The sequence below is a fragment of the Falco naumanni genome, chromosome 9, assembly GCF_017639655.2.
Source record: "Falco naumanni isolate bFalNau1 chromosome 9, bFalNau1.pat, whole genome shotgun sequence".
In the NCBI taxonomy this organism is placed as follows: domain Eukaryota; kingdom Metazoa; phylum Chordata; class Aves; order Falconiformes; family Falconidae; genus Falco; species Falco naumanni.
Genome location: NC_054062.1, coordinates 26317370 through 26337149, shown reverse-complemented (window position 1 = coordinate 26337149; position 19780 = coordinate 26317370). Strand labels below are relative to the sequence as shown.

Sequence of the window (19780 nt, the reverse complement as noted above, 5' to 3'; positions counted from 1 at the left end):
GAAAGATCTTCTGTGCTATGCAAAGACCAGCCCTACCACTTACACCATGGATAAATTTGAGGTTTTAAAATGCAGGATTTATCAACCTTTTTTACTCTTACTTCCTAACTAAACTCCCTTATTTGAATTAATTGAAAACTAGTACCATTGCCAAATACTTCAGAACCTGTATTGTCAGAAAATAAGCTGCTTTTTGGTGGTTTACACATTTTGGTAACTCTTTGGAAACTATTCCTTGTAGTTATAGTAAAGAAGGACATTCAAAACTTCCTCACTGTACTTCGCATAGTTTCAGCTGCAGTGGGATTCTGTATTGCTCTTCCCTTTCATGCAAGGTGTACTCACTATTCTTGATGCCATTTGCTGTTCAGCAGTTACTCAGAGCCAAAGAGCCTGGAAGAAATCTGCTGTATTCTGCATCTCAGCTGTAATCACTTCCCATTTCACAGGAGAAGAGTTTGCATAACACAGGAATGTGTTTCATGGAACTGCTCCATGCCATAAGTTCTGAAGGATAATTTCCTCAAATTATTATTGTTTGTGCACGTAAGCGAGCATGTGGGCTAAATGAGAGGTGGGGTGGCCTAAATGCATTAAGCTGCTGCAGGTACTTTTCTCTATTCCTGTTCCATAGCAGGAGATTTCTAGGGATGGCATGTGGAACAGCTTCATGGCTGGATCATGCCTACACAGAAAGTGTCATTTCCTGCACTTTTATCACATCACTGCCCAATAGAGATCCTCAAATTGGTTGCGGGATCTGAGAATTGACTTTTTCTTCTGGATTTCAAATTTTATCTCATATAAACACATATATTTTCACAATATTCCAGAAAATCACTTTTAAGTGCAATTACTACTTTATGTAGTTTCAAGACAGAAAAATTATGTAAATAATTAGCATTGCTTTTTTGTAGAGGAGTGGCTTGGGTTCCTCGGGTATAAGAGATTGATTAAATTATTAGCATGTGAATGTTCTTGCGCTACCATTGTAGGTTGTTGGGGTTTTGTAAGAGGAGGCTCACAAGCTCAGTGTTATTTTGAAGAGTCATTGGAGCAGAAAGCAGTTATTAGTTTTATGTCCTACGAAAATTTAAGACGGGAAATAGCTGCCTCATTGTTTTCTATTGTTAAAGAAATATTGGAAAAGATATGACATGCTATGCAGAAGACTGGTGATTGATGACAATTTTGCATTTAAAAACCATTGTGTGAATTTGAATGGCATTAAATGTTATTTAGTTATTGAATAACAAGAGAGGTGGTTTATATAACTGCTCTGAATAGTAAATTCGCAAAATGCTCAGAAGACTTCATAATGGGACCCAGCTTTGCAAAACATTGTGCTGTGCAGTTACACTGAAAATAGTAAACCCCTATGCTCCCAACTTTTTCTTAAGAAAGCGTTTAATTTTCCTCGTGAAACCACTGTAATCATGAAAGATAAAATTTGTCCTTGGGTTTCTTCAACACTGTGAAGACACATGCATGCACTAGCCTTCATCAGTATTGCAGTCTTTAATCACTTTATGGCAGAATGCATTCCTATTTGGGAAAAACCTTCACTGACTTTTCAGGCAGGGTTTGCCCTCTCTCTTTGCATGTATCTTTAAAGTCAAATGAAGGTGTGGTTGCAGCCCAAGTCAATGACTATTAAACGACTGTAGTGCTCTGATGAGTTGCCTTCAGAGTGTCTGTAAGTATGTGGAGTTCTGCTATTGCCTGTCTTTTGCCCAAGTAGTTGCTTCACAGACAGCCACAATGTTTGCAGCAGGCAGCCCATCCAGTCATGTCTGGCAGCATGCCTGAACTTCTACCCTCCCTCCTGATGCTCGGATTTTTCTCTGGCATGCCACTACTTTTACAGGAACAAGCCAGTAACTTTTATTTTGAAGTCTTACCTGACAGTGACCACCTTGGTGGGAAAAGTGTTTGTGTGGTGACTTGGCTGAGAGGATGGAAACAGCTCCTAGGAGTCTGGACTGACTGCAGGTGGCTGGGTTGTTACTTGCACTTCCCAGAGCTTTGTAAACAGGTCTCCTAATAAAAAGTCAGCTTTGTTTTCCAAGCATTGACAGTTTTCTGTTACTACCCAATACGTTATTTCTCAAAAACATGTATCACTCGGAAGAACTGGCTATGATTCTGTGCCCTCATTTTGTTACACAAAGATATGTAATATTCACACATATTTAACGGTGTATTCAGTAGTTACAGTCTCAAAATCCATTGTTTTATGTCATCTGAGAACACTTATTCCACGGTACCTTTTGCTGCAAAAAGGTGTTTGCAGAAGTTTACTTGCACAGTGAAAGAGACATTTTTTTATGATTCTTTAAAAACTGGATTTTATGGTCTAATTTTGGCAGATGCTGCTCTAAAATTATGAAGTTATAACAGTGAGACAGCCTTGAGAGCATCTTGATGAATTAAACATGCTGCAGCTGCAGAGTTTGCTTTAGATGTCTGCAATAATGACTGGATTAAAGCTAAAGTAAACATAAAGATCCAGAATTTATACTATTGATTTCCAATGTGATCAGTTGTTCACACAACCATTGCTACAATTAAACACTGAGTCATTGTAAACAGATGCACATACTTTCATTTATGTTCCAATTCTACTCGCACTCTCTCAGGAAAGTGGAAATTGCATATGTGATTTGGGGGATTTGTTCTTTTTGCACCTGGTCTGTTTTTAAAAATTAAGAATTAAAATAATCTACTTGTCTTACTTCTTGGTAAATTAAAAAATAATAATGCGTTTTCTTCCAAAGTGTACTTCTCCACTGTGTTCTCTTAGCAGTTTAAATGTTTCACATATAGCATATGATTGTTCATTTTTACAAAGTCTGCATGTAATTCATGTATATATTTAGCTAAATTTGATCCCTTTGTAACAGCAAGCTGTACATCTCTTACAAGGATAGATGTACCTAATAGTTGTTTCCTTTGCTCAGTGTGTTTTCTAACAGTTCAGTGAAACCTGTATTGCTAATGAGAGAGCCCTGAAAATGTATAAGTAGGTACAGATCCAGAATATTTTCAATATACTCTTTTATTCATTTTAATTTCTAGGGCACTACAGAGCCAACCATTTTCAAGTGTTTTAATTCAATTATTCAGTTGGTATGCTTGGGTAAGTTATTGAATACGGGGTAGGTAACGTAGTCTTCATGATAAAAGAAAAAATAAATTGATTGAGAAAAAACAAGGTAGAAAGAAAGATGGAAAAGGAAGGAGCCAACGTCCAGAGAGGAAATGGCTTATGGAGTGGGAAGTTTATGGTGGTTGTACGGACTTGATAAGGAAACACACAGTGGTTGGACAAAGCGATGGGGAATGGAAAGGGTATTTGATTAGCAGCCGCATTGTGGAAAAAAAAAAAGGATCTGGGTTGGTTGAAGAGACTGAGCTGAAAAGGGGCACAAAAAAGTATGACTGGGGAGAGATATGAGTGGACTAAAAAAATAAATTCATCAGGCTACTGCTTTAAGCTGGCAGCAAGAAATCAGTAAATTTTCAATTGCTCCAAATATCTGAGTAAACCATGCTTATGTCACTTTACTCTGGATATGGCGTGAGTGGAGCCCGGATTTACACTAGAAATCTGAGGGGGGAAGTCAAGGCCACAACTTAGTACAGGGCACTCGGGAAGGGAGGGAGCTGGCACAGATGCAGACTGCAAAAGCTCAGCTTGCTAAGACTGGTTGGTCCCCACACTGGCCTGCAACCCAAGATTGTTTTCAGTGCTGTCAGCAAATACTTGTTAGCCCTGCGGCACAGTGTATTTCCTGCCCAGTGAAAGAGCCTAAGCACATTACAGGAGTTGAGGGAAGCAGTATTTCTTTGAAGAAAAAGAAGTGTCTGTGCATATGCATACGAAAACCGAATTAAAATGAAAATATGATCAACCACCTTCTGGGATGTCTTAAATTGCAGGTCTTTGATTTTGCAATCTCAATAATGTTCTTTTGAAGTGGTTTGTTTATAATAATCCTATATGAATTACACTCAACTGTGTTTCCTAAAATCTGGGATTCTGCATTTTTCTTGTTTCATTCATTCATATCTAGCTTTATAAAGAAATATACAATAAGCCAACTTAACTATTTGACAAGCTAAAGCTCCTGTAAATAGCACAGACTTAAAGCAAAAGAGAAGTATAGCTAAAGTGCAAGAGGAGATAATCCCTGTTTACATTTTTAAGGACTTTGTGATAGGTCACAGATTGTCAGAGAACTGCAGGGCGTAATAAGTTTTTGTTCTAGTTTTGTTTACAACAATGTGCTTTTTACTGTATTAAAATGTTTGCCTGGGTTGTGAGATAGGAAGGTCCAAGTTTGTCTTCATTTTGAGTGCCCCAAACTGAAAATATATTCTTGTAGTTTGGATGGTAATGTATTATACTTTTTATTGTGGAATGATTTTAATTAATACAATTGTAATGGGAGATTGGATAAATAACTTTGTAGTGTTTTGCAATAAAGTAACCACAGAACTGTCATTTTAAACAAAGAATAGTTCCATTTTATGCAAAGCATGTGTTTGTTCACAAACTAAATTTTAGGAAATTAAAAAGTGCTTATTCAGTTAAGTCAACAGATAATATTAATGTTCTTTAATATTTTATTTTTCAAAGTATTAGCTCTTCAGCACTGGTCTATTTCTTTCTCCTTCATCAAAGCTAAGTTAGCTGCACATAGCAAGCATGAAGATATTTTGTTACTCTATGTTATGAAGTAGTTGATGAGACAAGTGCTTGGAATATCTTAATATTAGACTGATTATTCTATTTTACTCAATGAATCTACTTTTTATTGTTCAGAAATTTAGTATGAGTAAACCTACAATTAGAGTTAGAGAATAGTTGCTAGAGAAACATTCAAGTATGATATTTCTGATTAAGAGCACAGGAAATGTCCAGTCGTAAAAAGAAATGAGAATTAAGGATTCTGGTTTCTATTACCTTCAAAAATTATTCATGCCCAGAATTATTAGAATAAATTCCACTGCACTGGTTTGCATCAATACCATTACACATGATTTTGCCTGTGGGTGTTGAATCAATAGGTAATGCTTGTGATACTTTGTTTCTTAATCATGGGTTGTTATAATGTCATTTCAAAGAGTCATTTTTTTCTGAGTTATTTATCATCTTATTTGTAGCTGGATTAGGAACAGATTAGTTTTTATTTTAAAGTAGGCACAGTGATGTGAATATTACTACAGAAAATACAAGTTAAACATGAAATTTATATTTGGAGATAATAGAATGTCAGAGGAACTTCAGGTTATTCGCTACTGAAAATGTTTATGATACGCCATCAAAGAGAAAATGCAACAGTGTCTACACAGTGCTGTAGAATATTGTTAATGAACTGGTTGAAATACTTCACATTTCTAACACAATTAGTACTTCAGCGTTTCTGTTCTATAATTATCATGAAATTGTTTGTACTGTTGACAGTCTAATTCATAAACATAGCATAACTATTCAGCAAAGTGTCTAATTACAAGCAAAGCAAAAATCACCGACATCCAGTCTTAAAAGAAAAACCTTTCCAAAAGAACAAACAAGAAAAGGTTGGGAAAAAGAAGCAAGGAGGAACACTTGGAAGTTGTTAGTTACATTGTTTAGGAAAGTAGTAGAAGATAGATGCTCAGGTATTACAGCAATCCACAAAATGTAAAAAAGATGCTTTGACCATAATGAAGATAAATAGTACTCAGAGTAATATCTACTAATGTGCAATTACTACACAGTCCCAGTGTCTTACTCTGAGAATGCTGTCTGGCTGACGAGTGATGGAGTGAGCTGACCCTCTCGGGCTGGCGGGCAGTATCAGTGTCAGGACCATGGAGAGGTTTCATTTTTCCTTGTTACTTTCTGACAGCGTCCATACTACACAGGATAATCACTGAATACAATGATTCGAAATGTCTTATATAATGACAGGATTGTATACTTTTGTATCTGGAAATTGCTTTGCTTAGACTTTTTTTTTTTTTTTTTTTTTTTTTTTCTATTCCCTCCCCTCCCTCTCCATAAAATCTTTAGCTTGCTGTGAAAGTTACTGATTACGGTGATTCTTGTTAGCACTTTGTCTACCCTAATGAGTCAGCTAATGATTTCCAAGAAGTAGCTACCATTTTATAGACTGATGTTACATTGTATTCCTGTACTTCCATTGGAGATTGAAGGCACTCAATTTCATATCACTCAGGGTACCACAGGAATGTATGGATCTTCCAAACCGCTTTCTCTACAGTTGCTTTACATAATCCTGGGTCTGTAACTGGTGTAAAATTGCAAAGCTATTTGCTACACCGAAGCCCTGAGCAGACCTGTGTTTTCCACCAAAGATGTGCAACATTAATTCTTGTAAAGTTAACAGTAGCATAGAGAAGGAAGAGAAAATAGCTGGCTTCCTGGTCAGTGTTTGTGAGGTATGCTTTCAGCTTGTTGTTACAAGTCAACGAAGAGGGAGTGGAGCTGGCTGCAATGCTGAAGGCAGGCTGCGGCACAGAGCATGGCAAGCCTAACTACAGGTGGAAATCCTGGTGCAGAGGCTGCATCTGTTGATCAGTGGCCATAAACAGGTGGACTGAGAAGGCACACATCCAGCTGTTGAAAGTAAATTGAATCATAGTCCGGGTAGGTAAACACTGCTACCACTGAATTCTGCTACTGACGTCAATAATTTTTAAATGTCGGTGGAAGCACTGGGCTCCTGTTAGTTATTTTAGTAAAAATCTCTATATGCTACCATGTGTATTCCTCTTGGACATGTAGCATTAAAAATAAAATCACAGCTTGCTGTCTTGGTTAGGCTGATACTCAATGACTTAAATTCTGCATGGTAAGGGTAGACAGTAATATGAAGCTAGGTATTTTGGAAAGATTTTAAAGAAATATGCTTGAGAGAGGCTAGCTTTCACTCACATGTCTTGTATTATTATAAATCATACTAATCTTTAGGTTAGTAAAATCAGATATAGACACAAGCAAATTGTAATAATCTCAGCAAAATGTTTCTTTTCTTTGAAATCTGTTCCCTTCCGCTGCTATATGGAATTGTCATGGATCTTGTCATAGGTTTCTTCAAATCTTGTGGCTTATACCTTTCAGAGGTATTAGCTGACCAAGTTAATGCACTTCTCGGTCTGCATGAACTTACTCCAGAAGGCGATTGCTTTTGATAATGGGGAAAGTGGAAATATCTTTTTGTAAGTAAACAAGTTTTCAACAGGAATTGATTGAAACACTTTAAGTTTGCAACATCCTTCCTCATCCTCCTTTGCTGCTGCTATTTTTGCTGAGTCGCTTTGCAGGCACTACCTGCACCTTCCTCTCAGAAACCCACTCTCAGAAATCCATGAAGATAAAAAAACTCAGGTTGATATTTTCTATTCAGTCTACTGCAGGGCTTTCTTAAGACCCAAAGAAGTTTATCTAGACTATTGTTTTTCCCCCACCTTCTCTTTCCATTACTTTGTATGCTAGGCACCTTTATATTCTTGATTTTTGGCTGGCTGGTGGCTGGACTAAATTTGTGTAGCTCTGTAAATTTTGGTTGGAGTAAAATGATCTGACTCATTTTAATAGAAGTTTTAGTCTGAATCTACATCTAAGTAAAAAAAAAAAACAAAAAAACCCAAAAAAAACCCCAAAAATGATTCAGAAATGTCTGACCTAAAATTCCAGTGAAAATGTCTTTTTACTCTTTTCTTCAGTTTTACCTCCCTGAGTTGTTGTACGTGTTGAACTCATTCTCCTTATGAAAGTGCTGAACTGCAGCAGCTCATCAGCAATTTCAATATTGTAAGAAGGGTTAGCATAGGAGGTACCATTAGAGGCTAAGTCATTCATTTAGTAACACTCTCATCCATCTTCTTTTTTTGTCTTTTGATAGTTTGTTACTGGTATCTTTCCTTTTGTCCTTCGCTCCTCTATTTTTTACTTATTTTTAGATGTTACTAGCATCTCCATATTTATCATTCCAGTATAAACCAAATTGAATTTGATGGGGATCAAGAATATAATCAACTCAAGGTGTTTATGCTGGGGCTTGAAAAAACTTAATTGTCAATAAATAGAACATCCAACTAGTTGTGCCATGGAGTGAATTTGGATAATTTTTCATCAATCAGTCTGCATAATCTGATTACCTCTCTTCCAAGTGACCTTTCTGAGAGAAGATTTAAGTGCATTGCTGAAACAGAACATATGTTCTCCCTCTCTGTCCTGTCTTCTCTTGGGCTTTCCTGACTCAGTTTCTTTGACAGTGGTCCTTCTACATGTCACATCCAAGAATTCTTGGACATCTACATTCAGTGCATGCAGTGGTTGGCCTTGCAACTCGACTTTTTGTTTGAAAAATATGCTTTCCTTGGCAGAGGTTGATTTTTCTGTGACCTCAGTGTTTTCAAGTTGTTTTGGTTGTGAGCTAATGGAGATATTCAGGCTAGTGAGACAGAGCAGGCTTCCCAAGTGAAAAGCAGCAGTGAAATTGTGTGATTTCATAAGGCTCATTTGCTAAGGTTCACCAGAAATCCATGCAGCTCTCTGCAGTCAAATGAAAAAGTCTGTAGCATCATACTGTCTTTGATTCTGCAGTAGGAACTTACTTTTCTTGCCTTACTGAATTTGTGTAATGTAAGTCACAGGAACATTTAACTCTTGAAAATAGGTAGTAAATGGAATTATATTGGTGTAAACCATTAGGTGTGTGCCTAAGGATTTTTAACTTCCAGTTGATAAAACCATGCAACAGAACTGGATTAGTGAATCATATGAATTTCTTCATATAAAACTGAGCCAGAAAGATGCATGCTATTCCAATGTAATAATGGTTTTGAAAAATTTTAACAGCTAAGATAGCATGTATGCTTTCTGGCCTCTTTGTTCCTTCTTTTTTTCTTACTTTTTAGGCAGATCTCATTTCTGTTTTTAAAGAATTTTATAGTGCAAACCCCAAAACTCTTTTTCTTGCAATTCTGATAATACAATAAAGGAAAATATTACTAGTTCAAGCTTTCAAATGTCTGTTTATATCTTTTCTCCTCGGTATTTTGTGAGTTAGAGGAAGCTGCTTGGGGCTATTGCCACATATTACATTTAATAATCATTTATCAAGAAAAAAAAAATATGTACTACAGCTACCTTTTTAGAAAAAAATTCACCAGTGGTGGTTTTAGCATTTGTAGAAATTCTACCATAAAATTGATAGGTTGTTTGCACCTATTCCATCTTGTTTGGTTTATTTCTAATGTTATTTCTAACATTTTCACAGATGAGAAATAATTTAATGCTATACCCATTTAGTGTCAGAACCATGCTCTGAACTCAATAAAATATGAACATCAAGTACAGAAGATAGCTGCAGTCAATCTAAGAATTGCAGGAAATGTGACAACAATAAGACTTGAGTGTATTATTTTGTGGAGATACGATTGTGCAGACATTTTCGATGCAACAATCAAGATTCCTGTATTAGTTGAATACCTTCAGCATGATGTGCAGGCATTTAGGTCAATATAATCTGAACGTCATAAAATAATGAAATACATACTTGCCTACATTGTAAGGTATACATTATAAATGGCTGTTTAAAAGTAGCATCTTCCTAAAAGTCTCTGCAGTGCTAGTGTGACCCACATACAGTGGTGGTGAATTAACACTTGTTCTAGCAAAACCAGCCCAGAGGCAGAAAACAGATAGGGTAACACTCAGGTCAAGTAAACATACATGAACATTCCCACTGCTAATTGTGTGGAAAGTACTTGCTATTTGATGGATTACTTATGTTTCTGCCTTCACAATTCTTTCTGTAAGCTCATTTCATCATATTCATCAATAAAATTCATCTAATTAACAGTTATTAATATATTTTTTTTGCAGGGTACAAATGTTATTTGAGCAAATGGGATCAGACAAAAAGGGAGTGTGAGCAGTTTAACAGTTCTGCACTTTTAATCTAATAAGCCATTGTAGTATACTCCAAGTGTAGGTCTTTGGTGTTATGGTGCGCTGCTTCACTCAGTGCAGTGGCCTTTCATCTCTAAGGGAGTGCTTTCACATCTATTGCAAGCAGTGTAAGTAGCATCATCTCTGCATTAGTCCCAAATATCTTTAATTAAAAATCTTTAATTGGCTTGGCATAAGTGATGACTGTGAAGATGTCACTGAAGTGACAAACACATGTGTAAGATAAATTTAAGGTGCATTTTGATGTCTTTTACTATGGTTGATTGAGCAAGTCCTGTTGTTACCACCATTCATCTACAATTGACTTTACCCACAAACTTTATTTCTAGAATGGACTCTGTCCAAGCACAATGAACAGTTAAGTTCCAGGTTTGCAAATGACAGTTTGTTCTCTTCTTTTCTGTTGATTTATCATTGTTGTGCTTACTGCCACTGTAATAATTCCAGACACGTAAAGTGATGGGGGGTTAGATTGTTTGGTATTTATTATTCAGTATACTGGAAATAGTACAAAGTTAGATATGATCATATTGTCATTATATCACCATTTTAATATTCTTTTAAAGGAAAACAAATGTTAAGGTAATTTAACTGGTGTGCATAGATGTCACATGTGAAACAAAATATAAAAATTTGTGAAAGAATACAAAAATTAAATGAGAAAATCCCTAAATACGCTATGTAAGAGTTTGCTATGCAACATAATTAGGATACAAAGAAAAGCTTAGAATAAATGTATATGTTAGTGACATTCCCAGATACTTCTCTAGAAGCAAAGTGGTATCTAACAGTTTTGTAATTTGTTAACAAGATACTGTTGGCAATATTCTGTGTCCTGTCCTCCCTCCACCTGCCACTGCCCCCATTTATTTGATGAAACAGTATGCCAGGAGTCCAGACAGACCTTAATGAGTATGGCCCTTCAGGGTCTTTTCAGAAGGAGGGGGTGTGCCTCCTACACAATGTCATAGTTTTCCAAAGGATAATGAAATCCACTAGAGTATAACTGCATTATTTCTGAATTACAGCTGTAGAGCAAATAAAAGTCAGCACTATGAAAAGAGTAGGAAAAATGAGACATGGAAGGAAATTCTTTGGTCTTTGAAAGGACATGATTGAGCTATGACTTATTCAAGAGTAAATGCTCAAATAATGTATAAAGCAGAGTTGGGCCAGTAATCAACTGAGGAACTTCATAGTTAATTCTAGTTTCTCAGCTAATACCAAGGATGATAAAAATATAAAGAAAGAAATGAATCAATTTTTCACCATGTGTCTCATCTTCACAACAGTAGATTGCACATAAAAATCTGGGTACTTCACTCTGGCAGATTCTGCTGGTTCAGAAACATTAAATCCCATTTCATCAATGATACTGACTATCTGGACCTACTGGCTTTCATTTTTAAGGTACTTGTATTCAAACTAACTTCCTAAGTTCATCTTGAGATGGAGAAAATAGTAGTGAAATGCCATGGTGACAGGCTGAGAGTTATTTACAGCGTTACTCAGTCATAACAGAGTATTCAAGTCGGTATTTTGCAACCAAGCTATTTGGTAATATCAGTCTACTTCCAATCTGATTAAATGTTTGCTTTTCAAGGAGGCTGAGTTAATATTGATGGAGAGCATGAGCAGACTTGGTTTCAGGAACTTTGTGTACACAAAGCTGGCGGAACAGTTGCGGGCAGAGCAACAGCTTCTATGAGTCCTGAGTGAGCAACCGCAGCAACGTATTGTTTTGCTGAGTGCAGTGTCAGGAGGTTGCTGTCACTGCAGTATTTTTCCTTCCTGGCCAAACACTGGAAAGGAAGATGGATGGCCACAGTAGAGGCAAGTGTGGGTTGGGTGTCTGAGCAGTATAATTTCAACAGCCTAAAGAATTTATCTAGGCTCACTGAAAGTACAGGTTGCTTAATACATGAACAGTGCATATCCAGTAGCCTAAATTTTCATATAATAGCCAGATCCTTTGTGTTATGAAAATCAAGAATTTGTGCACAGTAATTTCTAGTAATCTCTGATTTGTTGGGGTCTTTTCTCATACATCTTTACTGGACAAATTTCTAACCATATTTTATGCACAGGTTAAACCTACTTATGTTGAACTACTCAAGAAGTAGGTTAAAGAGACACGTGAAGGTACTCCAAAAATGGGAGATAAAAAGGGGTCTGAGGTACTTTCCTGTGAAGGCAACTTTTCCCAATTATTTAAATGATGTATATACAAAATCAGTAAAATCAGTATTTGTCCTCCAAAACAACCATGTGCTGTTGGCCAGTGCTGCCAATATAAATATATTTATGTGACTAAAACTAGAATTCCATTTTATTGAATAATGGTTTTGTTCTGCTGCTTTGTCATATTAAAATGTGAGATGAAACCAAGTGACAATAGTAGCATAACATCTGTTTGAACTTTGGCAGTGCTGGTTAGGATATCATCAAGCAGTGCTAGCTCCGTGCCTTCACTCTCTGCTTCTCTTTCATCAAAAGTATTATTGATCATTAATGCCAAAATGAAAAATAAGAGGTAGCAGTTCACATAAGAAAACATTTGGATGGCAGCTGTTCTACATTAGGTGTAGTTAATGGTCATGTTTGCAACCACAAATGTAATATTTACATCCATTGAAATAACAGAATTGATTAAACGGGATAAGAGCAGAGTGATACCAGCTGCTCCAGAGCATTGTTTTTGTAAGTTTGATTGATGTTGATTGGATATGTCTTGGATCAGCTGAATATTAGTAAGAAGCTGAAAAAAAATCACAACTAGGCAAGCAGTTCATTACTTGAGCAAAAAGAAAAGAAAAAAGGAAGAAAGAACAGTAGTGAATGCAATAATCAAATTTGCATCACTGTATAAGCCCTGCATAGACTGACAAAGAAGAGAAATCATAGGTTCTGATTAACATTAATAACACATCGCTAAAGCAGTTGGCAGATATCAGCTAGAGATTCATTTAGAAACATGGCTTGTAGCTACTGAGAATGGTATTCAGCATCAGATACTTTGTATTAGAAATTTTCCCTGTCAAGCAAATGAAATGAGTTTTGCTTGCAGAAAAACATAAAGTGACAGAACAAAAGAAATGGGATGCAATTTGGGGTCCCAGAGATATGAAGAGCTTCTATTAAAGAGTAACTTTAAAATCTGTCTGCAAGTATAAGATCTTTCTTCTTGTTTTACTTTTGTGCAGTAATGTGTGGGTATGGATTTCCCTCTCTTGTTCTTAGTAATAATAAAAAGAAAAGAAAAAAAACCATCCCTAAAAGTCTGTCCTCCCAGGACATATTGTGAGAACAAAATATCCCCAGTATTGTTACCCGATGGGCAGTTGTCAATGTCGCTTTTAATTTTCTTTTATTCTGTTCAATATCTTGTTTTCTACCAATTTTTACCACTCTTGTCTGTATGAAAAAGGACCTGTTTTCCTCTGGTCAGTGTTTTTGTAGGTTCTTTTTATTCCAGAATCTGACTTTTAAATTTCCAAGGAAAAAGGAACGCTATTGTCTGTGTTTTATAAGCAGTCTTTGCTATTGCAGACACAACTTTGAACTGTCAGTTCATTAAGGATATGTGATTGTTCTCAGCTTTTCATGCTCCAGCAATGCTCTGTAGTTGTCTTGGGCACTGCCCCAGAGTCTAAATATTCATATGCTGAGAACTTCATGGTGGAAGATAGAATACTTTAGAAAACTGGAGACTTTTTACACTACAGGAGTCAAAGCAAAAAGGCATACAATGTTTGTCCTGATTTAATTTAAAAAAAAAAAAAAGTCTCTGAAGCTATGGGCCAAATTATTCCCTTAAATTTCTGATATGGTGTGTTTGAATATGAAAATTATCTTATACAAGTGGAATTCATTGTGGGAAGGTGAAAAAACTCCATATACCTTGTTAGGAACTTTTACTGTGCACTCTAGTACTCTGATCCATATGGAATATATCACTGTGTGAATTCAATGCCTTTACAGTAGAGTTAATATATCTGCTGTTCTCAGTATGAAAGGCTGTTTCAATGGGTTTGGTTTGGGTAAAGTGCAATTGATACACGACAGTTCTGCAAATACAGATCTGGGGAATATGAATGCCAAAAAGTTATTATGATAAGCAACTAGCTTCTGAGCATGGCAAGGCACTATTTGTGAAGACTGCACTGTACATATTGATACATATGTTACAGAAACAGATACAATTTTAGAAGTTATTTTCTGATTTTATAATATATTTTTATTAATAACACAGAATACATCACTTCGTGTTGCCATAATTACAATTTACCCTAATTATTTGCCTATTGAGATTGTTTTTGTCTAGTTTAATATGAACTGTCTCCCCAAAAAATATTGAAAATGTTCCATATTACCTCACTGTATAGCAATAATTTGCTAAGAAAGATAAATGACTTAGTAACTTTGGATGGTTTCAAGAATATATCAGCCAGAACTACTCTTAAATACCTACTTTGCTGGTTGAGAATTCTGGATTGGAACCTCATATTCTGTCCTTTCTGTCTTCCCCAAGCTCAAGGGAACACTGATGGCCTCGTCTCTGTTCAGTCAGGAGTATCTAACCTCTACCATCTAACTTGGTCTTCATAACCTTTCTAGCACAATTAAACAGCTTTCATTCTACTTTGTGGCACTGGAAAGTAGCTGCTAGGAAAGCTGCCAGCTTGGCCACTCTGGCTGCTGGAACTGAACAGTGTTAATGGAAGATGGGTCTTTTCTGTAGAGTTGGGACTTAGAACTTCAAATGTCAAATACCCCTATAATGAAATGGAAACAAGATTCGGAAACAAGATTCTGAAACAAGTTTCAAAACGATAAAATTTGAGTCCAGCTGACAATTAGTGTTACACTTCACTTTAGGAGTTCAATTCTTTGCTATGCCCTGGCAAACCTGTAGCTCCTGACAGGTCTGAGATACGGATCAAGCACTGGAAAGAATGGGACTGATGGAGAATAACAAATAAGCCAGTGGGTACCAGCTGATGAGGTGAATTTTACTGATGATGCACAAGCATATTTCACAGGCAGCATGAGGCTGCCCTGGGCTCAGCAGTTTTGCTTGTTCTTTCTGGCTCATTGTTCTTTCTGCTTTCCTTCTGTTCTTGCAGCAGCTTAGACAGCGTTATGTAGCCTCCACATGCTCTGGCGCCGTACTGCTTCGCCAAACTGCATTCTCAAGTCTCTCCTACCAGTGTTGACGAATTTCTCTGCTGACTCATAAGTAACAAGGGAGTTGAAAGGAGAAACAGTGACGTGTCGGTAACCAGAAGCAGGATCTACCTGTTCCAATAATCTGCCTACCTGCTGCTATCAGAGTCCCTTGAACTGTGTTATCTCAATGGGAGTAAGAGACAGGGAAGCACCATCCAGATCAGGAAGTGAAGGAGACCAAGAGGGAAAGAACACAGAGGAAAAAGAAGGAAAAATTGTGAATCTCTGGTTCCAGAATTTGTTTCACTATATCATGGACCTTCTCTGATCTAGTTATGGGCTGGAGCTCCTGACCCATTGCCAGGGGTGTGCTGGGCAGCAGAGCCCTCCTGGAGGCTCTGCTCAGCAGCTGAGCTAGCAGATGTGCTAGCACAAATGTTCTTAAACTTTACAACAGTCAGAGATTTTCCTGACTCAGTGGAATTTATCAGTGGGTAGTTCTCTAGGCAGCATCTCCTCCTCCACATTAGAAAGTAAATCTACAAGATTATGAAACCTTAACCCATAACATAAGTTTTCATGATACTGGAGTTAGAGATAACGGGAGTTCAGAGCTGAAAGCTGATTGAGACTTAACTTCAAATGATTCAGGAATTGCTGAAATATTAAGTATTCTTTTTCAATAGAAATGAGTTCTTTCTTGCTTCCAAACTCCTTTAAATGGTGAGGTTTCACTGTTTTAGTATTCATGTACCTTAGCAGCTTTTTTAACTAATATTGTACTTCAGTGATGAAAGGAATGCATAAGGCTATGTACTTTACTGTATCAGTCATCTTAGGGGAGGTAGGCTTGTGGGTGGTTCCTGTGCAAGAATATTATCCTGTATTATCAGAAGTGCAGATATGAAAAAACAAAACTGGTTTGTACTGTAAAACATTCATTAGGAGTGTAAGTGTAAAAAAAAAAAAAGTTTCAATTGTTGATCCCTCGTTTTCAGCTTGCTTTTCCAGATGGAATCTTTTGTCTTTTCAGATAAGCCTTCTGTGAGTATTAGAAATTTGGAAAGCATTGATGCTTTTAAAACTTGGCTATACATAATTAGTGTAACCATTGAATCAGCTTGAATGCATTTATAGAGAACATTATTAATTTAACAATTGTTGATGATTTTATGAAGAAAGTCAAGTTATTGACCCTCATGGAAAAGAAATGTAGTTTTTATTAGAGTACTAGTCCTAATACTTGTGCACAGTCTTGAAAAAGTAAATCAAAACAGAGTTGTAAACTAGTCATTAGAACTGAAAGCATCAAGCAGCATTAGAATTACTTTTTAACTCGCTTTCGCATTTCAAAGTCAGCAGGCTGATAAAGACAGTGTATTCTGTAGAGGATACAATGGGTAGAACTGTCAAAAATTAACTCCTTTAAACAGAAAAAAAAAATCAATTGAAATTTCCTTCTAAGACCCTTATTGACTTCCTTTTTAATTATTTTTTTTCACAGAGGATCTTTCTCAAAGCTGGAAGTGAGGAAGAAATTTTCGCATATCTTGGCTTGGATTATGTCGAACCATGGGAAAGGAATGCGTAAAGTGATTTGCCAGTGTACATTCATCAGCTGACAGCAGTAGTCTTTCAGTCTATCGTGCAGTCTCATTTAGACAAAGAAAGAGATTATGACAACTAAAAAATTGTAAATATATATTAGTTAGAAGCCATTATACTTGCTGATGCTACTAGAAAAGAGGAGTTTAAGTTCTTCAGAATCCTGTCCAATATTTTCTGTTACAGTGTTTGAAGTTTGTTATAGTTTGTTTGAAGTTTTCTTTTTAGTTTAAGTTTATAGTTTGCTTGAAGTTTGTCACAGGATGACAAGGTAGACCATTTTTAGAGGGAAAAACTTGAAAATGGTGAGGTTTTTCTTGTGATAGGAATTTAACATTCCTGTGAACTATACTTGCTTGTTAAAATAGTCAGCTACGACAGTATCTAAATAATACAAAATATTTGAGCTAAGTCTGAAAATTACTGATAGGCATGCTTATCTTTAACTGAATTTCATAAGTATTTTGCTGAAACCATATATAAAGTTGCTACTGTATATAAGGCTTAACGACCTAGGCAGCAATTAGTCTGGGAATATCAGTAAGTTGAGGCTTCAGCTGTAATATTTTTCTAGGCAAAGCACCACTCCTCAAAACTGTAAACAAGTTGAGAATTCAGTGAGTTAAAAAGCATTTCACGGGAAGGGATTCTGGAAAGGAAAAGTGGAGTAACTCAGTAGCAATCTTCACCTGTGACCAAAAGTTACTATAAATTTGGAGTACTTATTTGGACTAAAGAAGATTCAGGTTGTGTGATGTGATGGTCATTAATCAGGAATTTGAATCATAACCTGCATGAAAACAACAGCTTTAATTGTCAGGCTGGTGGCTGCTCTAAGGTGGGAGCTTTTAATTGTCTGTGCTCAATTTAGATAGCTGGAAATTTATTTATTAGTAGATATATATGCATTGAAATGGAAGTTTGCCTGAGCTGTTTGGCTATTGCTGCTCTAGAATGGTATTCCCTCTTTTTGATCAGAAATTCATCTTAGTTGTGATAGACTTTCAGAAAATTTCCAGGTAGCTCTTGCGACTGTAATGACAATGAAGAATTTGTAATACATTTATCCTTTAATGAACAAGGGCATGCAGTGCTTTAGGACATGAGGTTGCTTTCTGGCCATTAATTTTTCATTTGTAGAATAAAGATGATATTTATATATCAGATATAGTTACATGACAGTTCTGGTGCAAATAAAAACTGTGCTGAATTTGTTTACTGGTTCCTTTCAACTAAGGAATGAACTTCTAGAGGATTGCATCATAAACTATTCTAAAACCTCAGTCAGGGATGTAGAAAAACATGATAACAGGATGGAATTTTATTCTTGCCTGTGCCAATAAAATCATCCTTTTTAAGTGCAGTTTTGCTAACTGAGCTGAAAATATAACACTGTTCTAAATTGCTCTAACTAGAAAGCACTGGCGTTGCTTCCTGCTTTATTGTGCTGATGTATGAAGCACCTTCTCTGTGTTTTGCATCAAGATGCTGACACTTAAGTAGCAATGACATTTTTCAGTCCTAGTGGAAGAGAACAAAAGCAACAGTACCTTATCTAAATATTCTTTCTACTTGGCCAACACTTACCAGAAATTATACATTCCAGTTGCACTGTTTCTGCATGCTTCAAGCCACACAGGAAATAATGAAACATTCTGATTTCCACATAAAGAAGTAACTCCCATTTTGCCTGTTTGTGCATCACTTATATTTATACAGCCTGTGGGGGAGAAGATACCAAACATAAGTTCTGTCAGCTCCTTCAAGACTAGAAGAAAACAGCATATCACTTTATTCTTTTCTTTCCCTCAATTTTTTTGCACTTTCCCTAGAATACATCTTCCAGATTTCTCACTGAATCAAGCATTATCAAAAATTATGGAATTATTAAATGAGGGGTTGAATTAAACAGAAGGTCAGATTAAAAGACCAGGATGGTTTGACTTTGAAGAAGACAGCTTCTGTTATGAACACCTCCACAGAGGAAGCTGGTACCCCAGTCACTATCATCACTACTGTATGCAGGATCATCCCTGATAGCACTAGCCAAACTCACCGTGCGTGCAATGGCAGAGCAAAAAAAGCATAAACTCAGTTTTTGGTATATAAACTCTGAATCATTATATGTTGCTTCTTGCATCAATTAAATCTAGTCCTACAAGTCTGAACATTCTCAACCCTGTAATGATTTCAGTGATTCTTAACGGTGCTAGTCAACTGAGACTATAATTAGAAAAGATAGAAGTCACATAGGAAAACTGGGATGGAACAGGCTAAAGGAAATAAAACCTTTATCAGTTGAGCACCACTGGATCCATGAGCATAGTGAAAACTCCCTACCGTGTGGTAGAACTGTTGGAGTCGGTGGTAATGATGCTTCTGAACTCTTGAAGGACAGTGGAGGCCTGGGGGCCTGGGAAAGGGCAAACACTTGTAAAAAGAACACACCAATGTTTGTATTAGGAGGAAGGGAAGAGAGAATTTCAGATCAGTGCACTTAATAGCTCCTAAAGCGCTAGAGAATGATTAATAGACTTTATTTTCAAAGCACCTGGAGGAAAATAAAGTGATAAGTTATTGGTAACTTGTTCATCAGAAACAAATCATATCAAACTAATTCACTTGTAAAGTCCCTGGAGGCTGGTTTTTAAAATGTCTGTCCCTCCTCCCCTGCCTCTACGCCAAGGCAATTTGGGAAGTAGGAAGAGGAGAAGGATCATTGGTTTTATAAGCATCTACATACTAACTCTCTAAAAATTGATCAGTGACTCTATCGCTAGGAAAAACAGGTTAAAGTTAAAAAGAAAACCGCTTATTTCTTTTATGGTTTGTGGTAATTTGTGATTTGTCAAATATCCCAGATAATGGGATAAAAACATGGTATAATATACATTGCATTGGCAACATAATGTAGTCATTAAGAAACAAACAAATCCAAATGCACAATCATACAAACACCTTGCTACAAATCTCTTCAAGGCAAAACCAGTGAGATATATTTAGATTGGTGGGTAA

The 19780-nt window shown here is 36.4% G+C and overlaps 1 protein-coding gene across 1 annotated transcript in view; it reads left to right on the top strand.

Moving 5' to 3' along the window:
* Positions 1-17983, top strand: part of DNTT (DNA nucleotidylexotransferase) — a 94726-nt gene extending 76743 nt beyond the window's left edge. The window contains exon 11 of the mRNA XM_040606752.1: positions 16665-17983. Coding sequence (XP_040462686.1) covers positions 16665-16751 — 87 coding nt within the window. The 3' untranslated portion in view covers positions 16752-17983. The remainder of the gene's footprint in view (positions 1-16664) is intronic.
* Positions 17984-19780: the final 1797 nt, after the last annotated feature.